This window comes from Hylobates moloch, unplaced genomic scaffold (genome assembly GCF_009828535.3).
Source record: "Hylobates moloch isolate HMO894 unplaced genomic scaffold, HMol_V3 SCAFFOLD_11, whole genome shotgun sequence".
NCBI lineage: Eukaryota > Metazoa > Chordata > Mammalia > Primates > Hylobatidae > Hylobates > Hylobates moloch.
In genome coordinates, this window is record NW_026652286.1 from 76,830,113 (window position 1) to 76,846,895 (window position 16,783).

Here is a 16,783-nt window from a genome sequence, read left to right on the forward strand (position 1 = left end):
GGTGATGTAATTATATGGAAAGTAAAGGCAAATGGGCTTCTAGTGTCTACCATATGATCCTTATGAACTCATTTACACATTCTGTGACACTGATTTTAGTTTTTAAGTGGATTTGTTGCATATTTGTTAGTTCATTTGGTTGCGTTTTCCATAGCTGAGTCTGCTAAACAGCTACATTTTGTAAAAGCAGGTGGTTGCTACATTGCTTATTAAATGTTTCAATGAAATGCAGGACTTGTCAGCATCTTCTCAGATTGGGTCTGAAAAGACTTTTTCAGAACCAACATAGCACGTTCAACCCCCACTTCACATCTCACACCCAGCAACATCTCTGAGCTCTTCAGTCCAAAGAAGGCATGCTACATTTCGAATCTTAAATATTCAGCATCCTAATATATACAACATGGGGACTGTAATTAATAACAATGTACTATATTCTTGAAAATTGCCAGAAAAGTAGATTTTAAGTGTTATCATCACACAAAAAAGGTAAGTATGTGAGGTAATGCATGTTAATCAGTTTGATTTAGTCAACACTGTATACATATTTCAAAACATGTTGTACATGATGTATATATACAATTTTTATTTGTCAATTAAAAATAAATTAATAATAAGATATGACCAGGCATGGTGGCATGTGCCTGTGGTCTCAGCTACTTGTGGAAGGCTGAGGTGGTGGGATTGCATGAGCCCGGGAGGTTGAAGCTGCAGTAAGCCTTGATTATGCCACTGCACTCCAGCTTGGGAGTTACAGCAAGACTCTGTCTCAAAAAATAGATAAAATAAAATAAAATAAAATTTTAAAAATGAATCCTAACGTATACGGCTTCAAATCGTGTTTGGCTTACTTTTATAGACAAAGCACTGCATCCAAAACTGTCTTCATGAACACACTCTACAAAAAAGTGCTCAAGGAAAAAATCTAAAAACTGAGAAAAGATGACTTCTCATAATGAAAGACAGCTCCCATGCCTGGGCTATGATGCTTCCACAGACCTCTCCACCTCCTAATTATATAAAAACCACTAAACTGCACACCCCACAAATCAAAAAAACACATAGTATTAATCTGTCAATATTAAAGCTAATATAGAGATGTCAGCATACCAGAGGGAAGATGAAGGAAAAGACATATTATTATGTGCATTATCAACAGTTATAAGAAACAAAGCATGCTTTATTCTTGCTCTGGAAAAAAGGCTCATCAGAAGAAACTATTTCTTCCTGTATGTGCACTTGTGCCCTTTGCTGTCCTGTGGGCTTCCTCCTTTAGTTTTGATTTACATTTGGTTCTGAAATACTGTATGAGGAGGCAGAACATTTCTTCTGCACTTTTGGTCTTGGATTCTTTCCTTTTTGCTGTAATATTATATATTACCCCCTGTAGCTTTTTGCTGAAACCATCCCTCACATAGAAGTGTAAAAATGCTCCCTTTTAAATTGCATTAATTCTGAAATGTAGTTATTTGAAAAAACTTAAAGTGTTGTCAAACACTAGACAGATTACCTGCATAATTCACATTACCTTATTGAGACCTCAGATACAGTTACAAAATAATATCTGCTGTGCTGAGCTGCAGAGCGACAACCAGGGCAAGAGGACCTCAGGGATATCGTGAGGGCACCAAGGATTTGGGGATTTGGGTTTAAGAAAGTCATTCATGTCCCCCACTGTCATATTAAAAATGAAGTGATTCCATCTGTATTCATGTCCCATAGGAAGCAGGGATATAGGAAGACTGGCCCTGATCACAACCTCGGCCTGGCAGGCTATTCAGGAACACTCTATCCAGCAGTCAAACACAGAATGGGCCATGTCTCTGTCTAAATTACACCTTTGAATGGCTTACCACGGCTCTTAGGATAATGGCCAAGCTCCCTAATGTTACTCCCCATGCCTTTCACTGGTGGACACTTGTTTTCCTATATTCTCACCTGGAAATCTTGGCAAGGGCTGTTCTCTCCCCCTCCTCCCTCTCACTGCACCCAATGTCTGAAATCACTTGTCCAGAACCAAGGCAGCACGGTCAACCCCTGTCCACGCTTCCACCCAGCAATCATCCCTGAACTCCTTCAGTCCAGAGAAGGCATGCTGGATTTTAACATTTTAAAAATCAAGAATCCTAATATATACAATATGATTACTATAATAACCACAATGCATTGTCTTCTTGAAAACTGATAAGGAAGCAGACTTTAAGTGTTAAGTGTTATCACAAAAATATGATAAATATATGAGGTAATGCATATGGTCATTAGCTTGATTCAGTCATTGGATACTGCATAGATATTTCAAAACAATATATTCTACAGGATAAATTTATACAATCTTTATTTGTCAGTTAAAACTAAATAATAAAATCACACTCTTTTAAAAGAGTCCTAACACATAAGTCTTCAAATCATGTTTGCCTTACTTTTACAGGCAAAGCAGCACACACTTCAGCCTCAGTTCAGACACCACTTCCTCCAGGAAGCCTTTCCCAATTCCTCAAGTCTATATTAGGTGCTCTTTGTGTATTCCTATCTCTCAATGCATTTCCTTCATTAAAGCACATATCACACTCTTTAGAACTTCACATTTCAATTGCAAAATACATTTTCTCAAGTAAAACTCTTACGATGAACACACATATGTGAAGAAGAAGTGTGATAATACATGTGGAGCTATTCTGTTGAAGAAGGGGTGGAGAAGCTGAAGCTACACGTGTTCAGCCTCCTTGGTAGCTGTGCACTGACCTCCAAGGCACTTCTGGAGAATCCTGGTACTCTCCAGAATGCATCTGAAAGATATGTACAATACAATGGAACTGACAATTGTCTATATTGTCCACTAGGCAATACATTCCAAGAGGTCAGGAACCATGTGTGTTTCATTCATATTGTGCCAGATGCTCAGTTACCTAGCAAAATATACAGGAGGCATTAGGGATGTTAGAAATAATCACTGAAGGCCGGGCGCGCTGGCTCACGCCTGTAATCCCAGCACTTTGGGAGACAGAGGCCGGTGGATCATGAGGTCAGGAGATCAAGACCATCCTGGCTAACACGGTGAAACCCCGTCTCTACTAAAAATACAAAAAAATTAACCGGGCCTGGTGGCAGGCGCCTGTGGTCCCAGCTACTTGGGAGGCTCAGGAAGGAGAATGGCGTGAACCGGGAGGTGGAGCTTTCAGTTAGCCAAGATCTCGCCACTGCACTTCAGCCTTCATTGAATACATGAATAATAGTTATAGCAGGGGTTAGCAATAGAACTTATGATAAAGAACTACTTGGCAGGGCGCGGTGGCTCAAGCCTGTAATCCCAGCACTTTGGGAGACCGAGGCAGGTGGATCACGAGGTCAGGAGTTCGAGACCAGCCTGGCCAAGATGGTGAAACCTCGTCTCCACTAAAATTACAAAAATTAGCCGGGTGCGGTGGTAGGCGCCTGTAGTCCCAGCTACTCGGGAGGCTGAGGCAGGAGAATCACTTGAACCTCGGAGGCAGAGGTTGCAGTGAGCCAAGATCGTGCCACTGCACTCTAGCCTGGGTGACAGAGGGAGACTCCATCTCAAAAAAAAAAAAAAAAGAATTATTTGCTACCTTTCATCTTTAGAAGGCAGTTAAGATCAAGTAAAGAATGATCTGAAAAAAGAGAGCCTTGAAAGAGGCTAGGTAGCTCAGACACTAACTCACCTTCACTCTCAGGTCATCTTAATCCTTTTAGGAAGATCAATGCATTCCCTGAATGGCATGGCACAGATGAGGTAGACACATTCTACACCTGGTTCATCCATCTAAAAGACTTTCCTATTTTAATAAAGGGAAGGATTTTATCAAGGTGTTCCAGAACTGCCTTTTACACTAATCTGACTTCGACACAGAAAGTTCAAGAGTAATTTCCAGAAGGAAGATGATTTACATTATGACTCAGCTCTTAAGGACAGAGACAGAAATATGCATATCCTTCTAGACTCTTAGAACGATAGGGCTGTGAGACCACATATGCTCAGAGTCCTGCGTCACATCAAGCTTATGCTTATTACTAGTTTACATTACTAGTAATAATACCTATGCTTATTATTAGAGATCAGTGACTCTGTGGGCTGGGCTCCGTTGTTTGACTCTTTTGTTCTCAAACAATACAGTTTTACTTTCATTCACTGAAAGGGAAAATCCTGTAGCAAAAATCACTGTCATTTAATAAACTCATTATGGTCATTAATGTCACTCACAACCTAGCAGCATCCTCCACTACATAGTACACAGACACCTGGCTAAACTCTGCTCTTTCAAAGAGTTTCTATAAAATGATAGTATCCATGGTGGCAAGTCAATGCCATGTTACATTTAAAATATGTAATCGCCACTATGCTTTACAAGATTATAGACTTTAATATCCTTAGAGCTGAACAAAAAATACACAGACGGGATTCTTTGCTTTCAGACTCTTTAAAAATAATTTATTGACATTGTTCTCTACTGTGTTGCCTTCCCTTTAAGCTCTGATCTTTGCACTTAAGTCAATGTGCTATCATCAGCGATGACAATAGAAACCACCTTAAGAAACAAGCTTCACTGCTTTAAAATCCAAGACAGCACAATTACTAAAACTGCAGGCCTATCACTAGATAATGATAATGTAATAGATGATTCAATACTATTATACTAACCAAAGAGAACTAATTTCAGAATTGTTTACCACCAACACCTGTACTTTCTACATGCAACAAAAGGTCAAGAAAATGAAGAATGCATCTGTATTCTAAAGCCCCGAGGCAGGAAGTTCCATCTAGTTAGATTTTAAAATAAGTAAGTAATATTGTCAGCTAATTGCTACCTTTACACTTCTTAATCTGCACACTGAGCAACACTTAGTTTTGGCCAGTTATTATTACAAAAGCACCAACTGTGTAGGCACTAAAATTAGAATACATAGATGCTACTGCTAAATTAAGATTTTCTTGGTGACCAGAGGCAGAAATGGGTATCAAAAGTAAATCAGTTTGAGCAAGAATAATAAATATGATATAAGGAAATGTAAACATTCTATTAAGTACTGTAAATTATTATAGTTTAATCTTTCTTAGTTATAGAGCCTCATGTTCTCCTGGAGACAGGCAACAAATTCAACTACCCTCCTTCATTGGGCCACATTTAGCCATTCTACAGGTAGAAAGGCTCTGCAGATATACCTTCAGAACAAGAATACCCTATGATGGAGAGTTCTGGAAGGTCAGGACACAGCAGCAGATCAGCTTCTTATAATGGGTAGGAGACTATCATTTGGCAACCCTAACATTATGTATTTCCACATCATTTCTTAGCTACTCCAGGTATCTGGAGCTATTAGGCATAGTATATCAAGAAGTTGTGGGGTTTTACTGTATTAGGCTGGACAGGATAAAACACACCTCATGCCCTGAACAGGACACCTGGCTTTTTTGCTCCTTTCTTCATCCCAACATTAAGCAGCAACTAACAAGTCCAGCAGGAACAAATGAAAAGCCTTCAAGTATGTCCATCATCAGGTAATGGTTTCTAAAACTCCTATACAAAGGTCACTTCTAATTTTTTGTTTTGATTTCCTATCATTTGCAATCTGAGAGCCAGGTCTTCTAAAGACGCTAAATTAATGTTCAGAAACTTTCATTTTCTATTTTTCTCCTGATTATATTCCATGTCCATGTCCTCCTCAAGCTTTTATCATGTCTTAATCTGATAGTCAAATGAGCAAGAATATTGTCGTCTTCAATGAGTCATTAGAAAATTTGGGAGAGCAGGTTGACAATGTCTGGAATCAGAACAAGGTTTTAATTTAATAAGTTATTACTTTCTCTCTGTCAGCTACGACCATTAAGATTTTCCAAGTGTTGTCTAGAATTTTTCATAGCCCCATTATTCTTACTCTCTCGCCAAAACTCTTTGCCAATGTTTCTCAACCATTTTTTCACTATTGCTAACCTCCATCCCTTAAAGACTCTTTTTAGACTTTTTTTCTGACCACTCTCCCTCCTTGTGAATGCTAATACCACAGAAATGTATATCTATTTATATCTGCTAGCCCTTCGAAGGAACACAGATCGTTGCAATATCTGATTGTGTTCACCCTCTAAGATCTAATTGTACCCCATTGGGGACAATATTACCCCTCTTAAAGAATGCATGCTCATTTAGGAAAAAGCTGCCATTTGAAAATTTTCCAAACTAACAATCCATTATGAATATTAACATTTTTTACTCTATATAAAACAAATTCTAATGTGTAACTACCTTTTTCTCCTTCCTAGTCTTGTTTGTAAGATGACATTGAAATTGAGGAAAGTATTGAGCAATCAGAACTAATCAGAGTGTGTGTGTGTGTGTGTACTGTTAAAGTAACTGCAAAACAGTTTTAACTAAAATATGAAGAAATGAGAAATCCAGGGTAGGTTTTAAAGCTTTCATGAAACATAGCATTTCCCATATAGACTGGACAGATGTATGAAGATGTATAGAGTTTTAACAATGGAAACTAAAATGAGATTATTCTCTTTCAAAAAAAAAAAATAAAACTGCTGAGCTACATAACTTGGTTTAGTCAGAATCTTGGGTTAATGGGCAATGGTTACATGCTTTTCATTTTCTGTCCTTGACTTCTTGTAACTGATACTTGGGAGGCTGAGGATTACCAAATTATGGCTATGAAGTCATGCAAATTATAAATGGAATTTTACTCTATGTAGCTAAAAGGACATATAAAGTGCAACTAATAACAAACCTACAAGATCAACTAGGAGATCTGTCCCTAGTGGAAACATTAAAGAGTAAAGACAAAAAACCACAGAAGTTTGGTGTTGGGCCTAATCCTTAAGCGTAGTTAAAAAAAAAATTATGTGCTTTTAACTAAGACAGAGAGTTACCAAAAATGCACGGCTGGAATCTTTTACATAAAAACACTATGAAAAAGTAAGATGACTCTGTGGCTTCCCCTGCTACAAATCTACACCACTTCAGGTGACGAGTACACTTATATCCATAGTCTACTCATCATCAGATAACATAATGAAATTTTGGTTTCCCTGCAAAGTCCAAAAGTTATTTAGTAAATTCCAAATTAAGGACATACCAAGAAAGAAACTGATAAGATGGCTAATAGGAATTTACCAAGACAGTCAAATACTCTCAGCTGAAACTGTGAAGCCATCAACAATTGCTTGGTGGTCTCCTTGGGAGATGTGTTAGTACTTTAAGCAAGCAGGAGAGAAAGATACTGATGTAGGAAAAAACAAAATCCAAAAGCCTATGGGTCAGTTCAGGTACATGGCAGAACAGCTAAAATTTGCTGGGAACATCAGCTACAGTTAGGATTTGAAGGATAAATTAACTTCGGATTTAGGTGAAGGCCCCAGAAAGCAAATAAACTCAGCTTAGGGTCTCTGGAACGAGTGACCCAGGTGTCCTCTAGAGTAAAGGAAAACAAACAAGCTGCCTTGGGACCTTGCTTAGGACAGCTGTTTCGGGAGCTGTGCTTCTTGTAGATAATTGGAAGCCGCCTCTGCAAGGAAACTAGCAGCAGAAGCCTGGTGCCCTTGTGGTACTGATGAAACCCCAGAAGCCTTGGTCTCCTACACTCTGAGCTTCTAGGGTCAGGGTGAACTTCAACAGGAAAGTCACTTAGGAGACCTAAAGGGCAATAAGCTGCACACTGCCATTTCCCGCAAATAAATAATATATAGATAAATTGTCACTATTCCAGATATAACTGCTAGACTGAAACGCATGATTTCTCCTCTCCCTCGTAAAAATAAATAAATATATAAATAAAATTTAAATAAACGTATATCACCCAGGGAAAGCTACTCTTGAGTCCTTCCACCTATCAAAATTGCCCAAGAAAGGTTGAATCTGACCAAGGGGCGGCGCAGCTTGCAACTTTTGCCAACTCCGGGATGAGGCACCGCATCCTGGTACCAGAGGCTTGGACACCAAAATGACTTCTCTAGGGGGCAGCAAGATGAGCCACCTGGCTTATCCTATCCCCATCAGCACGCGTCCCACACCTCTCAGTCCCATTCCGGAAATGGAGCTCTCTCAGGACTGGAGACAGGCAGGACACCTCCCTCCCCAAACAATACATTCAGCCCGAATTCACATTAAAGATTCAAAAAGAAAGGGGAAAAACAGAGAAAGAACAATAACAATAGCAAACATGATTTTTTTCAGTTAAAAAATAAAATGCGTCTCTTACCATCTCGCCTGAGGTTGGCGTTGCGCAAAGCTTTGATGGATGCGCTCTGCGGAGTTGCAGAAGTGTCCCGACAGCTGCAAAAGTTTGCGCAGACTAGAGTGTAGACAAAGATGAGCCGGTGCATTTGGGATCAGCGACTAGAGACAGCGTCGCTCCAAGAAAAAGCCGGGTTCCGCTCCCGGGACCGACGCCGCGCCGCCCTGCGCTCTCGCCGCCTGCGCTCGCCCTGCGCTGGCCCGGGCCGCTGTGCTAATTGCCGAGCTCTCCCCAGACTTCCTGCATGCTGAACTTTCCGAGCGCGTGTGGGTGCCGCACTTCCTTGTGGTGCTGAGTTGATAAATGGTGACGGGACAAACAACAGGTTGACGTTTAGTTGTTCGCCCCCTCCGGTGGCCGGCAGCTGCAGCACAGGCTGCAGGGGGCGGGAAACGCCGAATCTAGCGGGGCAGGCGAGCGGAGCAGCAGCGTTCTCCAGCTCCGGCCGCGGCCCCTGAGAGGCGCGCACTCGGGCTCAGAGCGGCGGCGCAAGCATCTCAGCTCCCCAGTTTCCCAGGCCGGGCCTAAACGTGCTCTGCCACTGAGCATGCCCAGTTTAATCGCCGGCCGGGACTCTTCCCACCGCCCTGGGCTTTACCCTCCTGGTTGGACCTGTAAGGGCTCAGGAAACAAAGTCGCCAGGAGGAAGTAGGAGAGGGTAGAATCCCAGCACTTCTTCAGAGGTGACTGGCACATCCACCCACAAGCCACAGCTCTCCGCCTTGATGGTGGTGGGATGTCGGGACAGGGACTGGAGTTGGGAGCGTTTATTTTACAATAACCAAAATGAGACTCTACTTAGTTAAAATTTCACTGTTTATAGTGAAAAAATACAATCACAAAGGAGCTTAATTCCGAGCTTTTCTTTGAGCTCCCATCAGTGTGACCTTTGGGTGAGTCAAGGGTACCTTTTCAAGGAATAAAATAAAAATAAAAGTATATCACCCAGAGAAAGCTACTCTTGAGTCTCTCCACCTATCAAAAATGCCCGAGAGAAGATCGAGACTGATGGAGGGATGGCGTAGCTTTCACCTTTCGCGAACTCTAGGATGAGGCAGGGCATCCTGGTACCAGGGAGTATTGGACACCAAAATGCCTTTTCTAGGGTGCAGCAAGATGAACCATCTATCACACAGGGCTGTAGACCTGATGGGCCATGTGTTGCAGTGTACAATAAGGGCAAGAAGTCTTCACTAGCGTTTTTATACGCACTAGCTCCAGCCCTTCCACAGGAAAGGGCAACAGGACAGAGTGGGGTTGAGCAGGGACAGACTGAGCAAGGGGAAGAAGTTGCAGAACACTGTGCTCACTTGCCTTCACAGTCCATAGGAAGACGCATGGGACGTTGAGGCTTTTGGGATTCTCCCTACTCTGTGTCCGGAAGCTCAGCAGTTGAGAGGGGCTGCCTCTGGTTTTACATGATGCATCTGTCTGCCCATGGGAGGGGACTGTATTTGGAAAAGAAATGAGTCCAGACTCGCTGCTCATTAGCTTTGTCCCCTTGAGCAAATCATCTGATCTTTCAAGACTCAGTTTCTTTATTTGCCAGAGTAGCAATTTTTAATTTGTATGGTTGTGGTGAGAATGATGTGAAAAAATGTTTAGCATATTTTTGTTTGTAGCTGAATCCAAATCCAAATTTATATAATTTCTCAACTTCTCGCTGATGAAATCTAGAAGAGAAAATTTTCAGTCTTTTTCAGGCCTTCCAGCTCCTGAAAGTCTGGGGTATGGTAAGTGATATCCATACATAGGAAACTTAAGTGGCTGAGAAGGGCAGGAAGTTCTGGAAAAGATAGCCTTGTCAAGTTATTATACCATCCAACAAGGACGAGGGTACATGTGTCCCTTCAACATAGTCAAAGATCAACATGTTTCATCTCTGTTGGCTTTTTGGCCTAAAATGGTATTTTACAAAATTTAGGTTTGTGGGCCAGGAAATCAACTTCAATACCAGAATAATTGTTTAAATAAATGGATTGGAATACAATAGCTTAGAAATTTAATTATTATTGAAGATAATAATATTGTTTTATGAATATTTTGTTTCAGATACACGAACACGACAATATAATAATTATTTCTTTGGGGCATGATCAAAAAAGTTTGAAAGCCCCTGGAAAAAAGATCTAATTACATTGTTTCAGTATATAGTGAAACCCTGGGAGAGACACTAAGGATCATTTATTCATTTAACAGGTATTAATTAAGCATTAGTTTTTCCCCTTGGGTTATGCCCTGGTCTAAAAATCTTGGGATTAAATTGTGAACAAGAAACAAAGTTCCTAATCTCTTTGAGTTTACATTCTAATGGAGGAAAGGGAACATAAGTAAGCATGTAACTGTGTTAATAAGTGAAAAGGGGTAGAGATAGATGGGATAGGAGTAGGGGCTAATTGAAATATGTGATTTCATTTTTTAGAAGTGGTTGGAAATGCTCATTCAATTTCATACTTAGCTTCTGATATGAGAATATAAAAAAACGGAGAAAATTTGCAAATGACTTATAATTATGTAATTATGACATGTATCAAGATATGACTTATTACAAGTATCAAAATGCTAAAATTGCCGGGCACGGTGGCTCACGCTTGTAATCCCAGCACTTTGGGAGGCCGAGGCGGGCGGATCACGAGGTCAGGAGATCGAGACCACGGTGAAACCCCGTCTCTACTAAAAATACAAAAAAAATTAGCCGGGCGTAGTGGCGGGCGCCTGTAGTCCCAGCTACTCGGAGAGGCTGAGACAGGAGAATGGCGTGAACCCGGGAGGCGGAGCTTGCAGTGAGCCGAGAGCGCGCCACTGCACTCCAGCCTGGGCGACAGAGCGAGACTCCATCTCAAAAAAAAAAAAAAAAAAAAAAAAATGCTAAAATTATGTCTTAATATCTTATATAAAATAATGAATTTTAAATATTCAATGTAGTGTTTTCCAAGATACTAATACTTTGAGCTCCCAAGGCATTGTGAATTCATAATTTCAAATATTTTAGGTAAGAACAGTAAAGGATATCACATATAATCAACATGTTCTTGATCTTTAATGTCAGTAAATATCCAAAATCAACAATAAAACACAAATTAGGCACCTGAACCCAACCAATTATTCTGGAACTGGTTTTAAAATATCTAATAATTAATTCTTACTAATTAGTTTGATCATATCAACTGAGGTATCATTGTACACAGAATATTATTTAATAAAAATATTCTTTTAGTGGGAAAGGTCTGGTACAAAGATAGAAGATAAGATTGTTTCAATTTATTTTTTACATGTATCTCAGAATCACCAAAATAGTGAATTTCCCACTACATTTTGAATGCTTATAGGTCAGTTAGAAGAACATGAGCCAACAAAATGAAGTCAGATTTATAAATATTTATTACTATTCCGACTAACATAAGTCAATTATTCTATATTTAGCCATTGTTCAATGACATTCATATAGCTAAAACAAAAGTAAATCTATTGTATAGAAGAATTTTTTAAAACATGAGATCCACTTTTAATAGGTCCGTGTATAATGGCATTTATTTCGAACAAATACTCTGGTAATAAGGACTTGATAAAGGGTAGATTAGTATGTGATGCTGTTTTTATCATGTGCTGTTTTCATTTCATTAATAGGACACAAGAGTAGTGTTTTCCATTACATTTTCAAATATCCTTGGCTTGTTTCACTACTCAATAAAAGCCCCAGTGGAAAAGAAATGAAATGTGGCATGACGTTTGAAGCCTTCTCATCTCTGCAAGTGGCTCACCCCAGTGCTATTTTTTAAATTAAACTTCTACCAGTCTTTAAATTGTAACTCTGTTTTGACAATAGTAGTTATTTTTTGAAGGCTATTCCATTCAAAGAGGACATTCCTCTGTTTTTCATCCTGCACTCACTAGATCTCAGAGAGAACAAAGCACTATGAAATGACATTCTAATTTTTGCTCTACCGGTAGACTATTGAGCTTAGTAAATATTTAACTTTCATGGGACTTTAATATCTCCCTGTAAAATGGGAGTGTTATGGTAGATCACCTTCAATAATTCTTTCAGAATTCTGACTATTTTGTTTTATATAAATCTTGATTTCACTCATAATTTTTTACCATGTGGTAAATGTGTAGCTTATCATGCTCAAGTACATTTCAAATAGTTGTTAGAAAGTTTGGTTATATATGAGAATTAAATGTTTCTACAAATTTTAATAAGGTGATGTTTTGAAATGTTATTAACTAATATATACCTAAATGAGAGCCAAAATGTTAGTTTTCCATCTAATATTAATAGTTACTTTTGCTTTCAAGCTTGTATTTTCTTTTAAAGAATCAATTATTCAAGTGTATAAAAATCTAGATGAGAACTTTTTTGTGGTAGAATTAACTAAATATATGAAATGCAGTTGATTAAAATTATGATTTAAGTTTAGAAAAAAGACAACATTGATGATTTAAGATAATTAGTAAAATGATTTTGACCAATGATTTGGCTAGGAAGATCTGGATTAGATTTTGCTTATTTTCAACATTAAAGAAGATAATGTATAAATATACTGGGTGCTAAAGAATGAAATTAAATATTCATAAAATGACAAACTATGGTAATTTTTCTCAATAGTGCTAAATGACTTTAACAGCCTACAATACCAGCATAGTTACAGAATGTTTTGTAACAAGCATGTGTAAAACACATTATTAAACTACATTGAGTCATCTGTAAGTAGCACACCCTTATCCAAGCCACCCAATGCTTTCCTATGCACAAAGTTACCCTTTTGTAAAACTCTTTTGTGTTTTAACTGACTTTTTTTGCCACATGTATTACATTTATCCTTTTATTTTTATTATTATTAATCATAAAACAGTTCTAAAATACTTTGTAAGATCTTTTCTTAAAAGCATTACATCCTCTGTGTGTAAAGAGGCAGAAAATGACTCTGAAATTAAGTCTTTTGGGAGTACTGAAACATTGATTTATTTATTTCAAAGCAGCATTAATTGACTCTTCCTAATTATTGGTGAAGAAATCCATGACCTGCGTATTGCCTTTCCTCAACAGGCCATGACACTGAGTTTCTTATTATTAGATATTTTTCTTTAAAACTGTAATTTTAGTGGCACACACTAAATGTCTACATAAAAATACAAGACAATTAGTAGTGATGTTTCTTCCTGCCTGATAGACTCAAATGCAGGCCTATTTCTCTTTCTGAGTCTTAACTTGAAGAACAGTATCATAGTGCATGTCAATACAATCGTTAAGTCCAGGTGTTTTCACTTTGTATTACTCTCTATGGCTTATATACATAGTATATGTCAATAATGTATATATACAACCACCACATATTTCTAGCATCCTATATAGCAATGTTAAATACAATTAATCCAGTTATAGTGCTGACACATTTTGAGCAGTAACTTCTAGATTTAATCATTTAATACTGGTTGTAGTTGAGGCTATCAGCTTGAACTTTTGACAAGAAATAGGTCCAATTTGTCAGTCAGATAATCTATTCTGTCAAGCATTAGTTTTACTTCACTTCATGGAATTAACTAGTAATTCAGTTTAACAGGATGAGTCACTTAGTTATTAGTTTGGCATGTAAAAAAATCTGTATATCTATAATTTTTCTTCAGCTTAGTTGCATTTTTTATTTCCATTTACCCATCTTTGAGCTGCATTATCTAAACTTAAAGTTTCAAAGATGGATATGTGCCTATTCTGCAGGATTTCTTCCTTAATTGATCTGGGATGTCTGCCAGTCTCCTTTAGAATTCTGCACTCTTTATGAGATTGGCTTATATCCAGTTACTCTCACACTTCAAGTTCTCGTCTTTGCTGTTTTTTAAGCAACAAATTGTTTTTTTGAGTCTTTAGATGTTCCTTTCTATGTGTGAGGATTTTAATTCTATAAAGAAAATATTTTCTTATATTTATGTCCCTTGAAATTCTACATTACACATTTATTCTCCTTTGGAGTTGAGCCAATGTTGAATTTATTGTCTTATTTGTAAGATAATATTTAAAACTTGAGGGAATATTTAAACCTTAATAATTATCTGATTCTTATTTCTCTACCACTAATTTTACTCTTCTGATACGTATTTTCCTTCATAAAAAATCGCTTTTAATTGATTGGGGTTGAGGCCATCTTTTGTGTTCTAAAATCTTTGTTATCATTCAGTACTTCCCCCTTATATCCGGTCTATGAAAACAAAACAAATTGCACTATGGAAGAGAAAAAAAATATTGAATGTGTTGTGTCAAATGAATAATGTAGTTTACTTTTAATAAGCTAACTTGTGATAGAAATAAATTACATCATTTCATACCAACTTTACTCTGTGAGGGGTGTGTTTGTGTGTGTGTGTGCCACGAACAATTTGTTTCCTAAGTAGACTGTGAAAGTCTCTAATTTGAAAATTTTAAACTTGCCCCAAAAGGGAGATTCTGATCAAGGTTAGGCAACGTTGACTAGTCACATCAACATAATCTTCTGAGTATTTTTCGGCATTACATGTTGATTAACTAAATAAAATAACCCTAAAGTGTAAAATAATGTGATATCTTTGAAAGATCATAAGTTTCATGATTATACTTTTTATGTTTGAGCATAGAGCAATTTCAAAGCTATGAAGAGCCACCTCCAATTTGAACTGGTTTTTGGCCATTTCGGAGGCAGGAAACGCTAAACCTCTCAGAAAGAATGAAAGAAATAAGCAAGCTTACTGATTTCATGTGGAACAATCAAAGAGATGAGATCTCAAGAAAGGACTGGACAAAGTAGAAATCAATTAAAAAGTGACAAAGAAAGGATGTGGGAAACCATGGAAAAGAAGCAGGTTATGTCAAAGTAATGAGGGTAAAATTTCTGTCTTAGTTTCTTAAACTATAGTTTCTTAAATGGTTCATCTTTTAAATATGTTTAGGTGCCCTACAGAAAGAAAGATGTAGAAACACTAATATACGTACGTTAAAGCCATAAGAACAGTGAATTATCTGTGTGGAAACCATATCTTAAGAACTATGAAGATAGAGGTTTGAGATGAGTGGAAGTAGGAGATTTGGGGTAGGGGTAACAGGTACAAAGAGATGTAGAAATTATCTTTAAATACTTGAAAATGTGAAGATCTATCATATGGAAGAATAAATAAACGGTTCCTCCTCTATAATGTATATGGGACTAATGGAAGGGATTTATTAGAAGACGTATTCAAATCAATAGACTCTATAAAAAAATGAACTTGAGCAGTTTAACAATGAAATAAATTGTGTCTGAAGATAGAGGATATTCTTTAACTATTAAAAGCATTACATTGGGAATGGCATAAATATCAGGAGTTTTGAAAATGAAGTGCATTTATTGAGGGGAAGTTTCGGAAGGCTATAAAATTTTTTCCAGTTGTAGGATTTTGTGATTCTATAACCATATCTCCCCAAGATTTAGTTTTTGAACAAAAATCATATCATATACAATACAACCGGGAATTTGGAGTAGTCCTATTTCATATTATTTTTGAGTGTTTTAGTTATTAGAAGTGTAGTAAGAATTTATTACAGCCTGGCAACATTCTTAATATGGTATGCAGCATATACAAGGATGATTTTATGTTGAGAATAGAAAAATATATGAATTATTATTCTCTTAATATGGCCAACATCTTGAATAGTGCTATAATAGTAAGTATAATTTTACCTAATGCAGTAAAGTTGTAATTGTTTTTCTAACAAAATATTAATTTTAAAAATCTCAGGAAAGTTGTATGATTTTTGAGGTTTAACATACTACAGAAAAATGAAAATACTAAGTCTGATAAAATCTGGTATAATTTTAAAAATATTGTCTCGAAAATAACTTATTCATCAATCCAAAGGACTATAGCAAAACTGAGGAGCATTTTCTGAGCAGCCAAACTAGATGTTCCAAAGATCATTGTGGAAAGTCTGTATACTTCATTCTGTGGAAAACCTTTAAGCCCTAATTAAGAGTCAGCTTTGTCATTTTGTACATAATTTTAATCAACTCTAATAGCTAGTTTCCCCAGTAAGTAGTAAACTAGAGGGTGGAGCATAAAGAATAATAAGGGAGAATTTAGAGTAAGGGAGGATTTTTTTAAATGCAGATAAAAAGAGGAAACAAAAATTCGACATGGTAATTTGAGGATTATTTAAGGCTTAAAACATCCTTGTATTATATACAGATATAGATATGATTATATATATGGCATGTAAACAGTTATATCTATATATACATGTGTTTATGTGTGTGTGTGTGTGTGTGTGTGTATCTTATAAACAGCCTTATATATCTCTTTTGGACTCATGGATATTTATAGAATTTTCTACTAATTGAAACCTGTAATCATTGTGCTAAATTACCATACATTTAAAATTCCTTTGGCTGTATTCTGTTTAATTTGGCAAAGTTTTACATTGTCAAAATGGACATTCACTTTAAAAATACTTGAATGTTAACAATGTGACACAGATGTGTGTGTGTATAAGTTAGATCCAATATTAAATTTGTTAAAAAAAAAAAAA

At 37.2% G+C, this 16,783-nt stretch overlaps 1 protein-coding gene across 3 annotated transcripts in view; it reads right to left on the reverse strand.

Moving 5' to 3' along the window:
• PDGFD (platelet derived growth factor D) overlaps positions 1–8,585 on the reverse strand; it is a 265,121-nt gene extending 256,536 nt beyond the window's left edge. For all 3 annotated transcript variants that reach the window (XR_004250301.2, XM_058446552.1, XM_032167260.2), the window contains exon 1: positions 8,215–8,585. Coding sequence is in view for 2 of the 3 variants with exons in the window: in XM_058446552.1 (XP_058302535.1) it covers positions 8,215–8,338 (124 nt within the window). In the remaining variant the exon portion in view is untranslated. The remainder of the gene's footprint in view (positions 1–8,214) is intronic.
• Between the last annotated feature and the right edge of the window lie 8,198 nt (positions 8,586–16,783).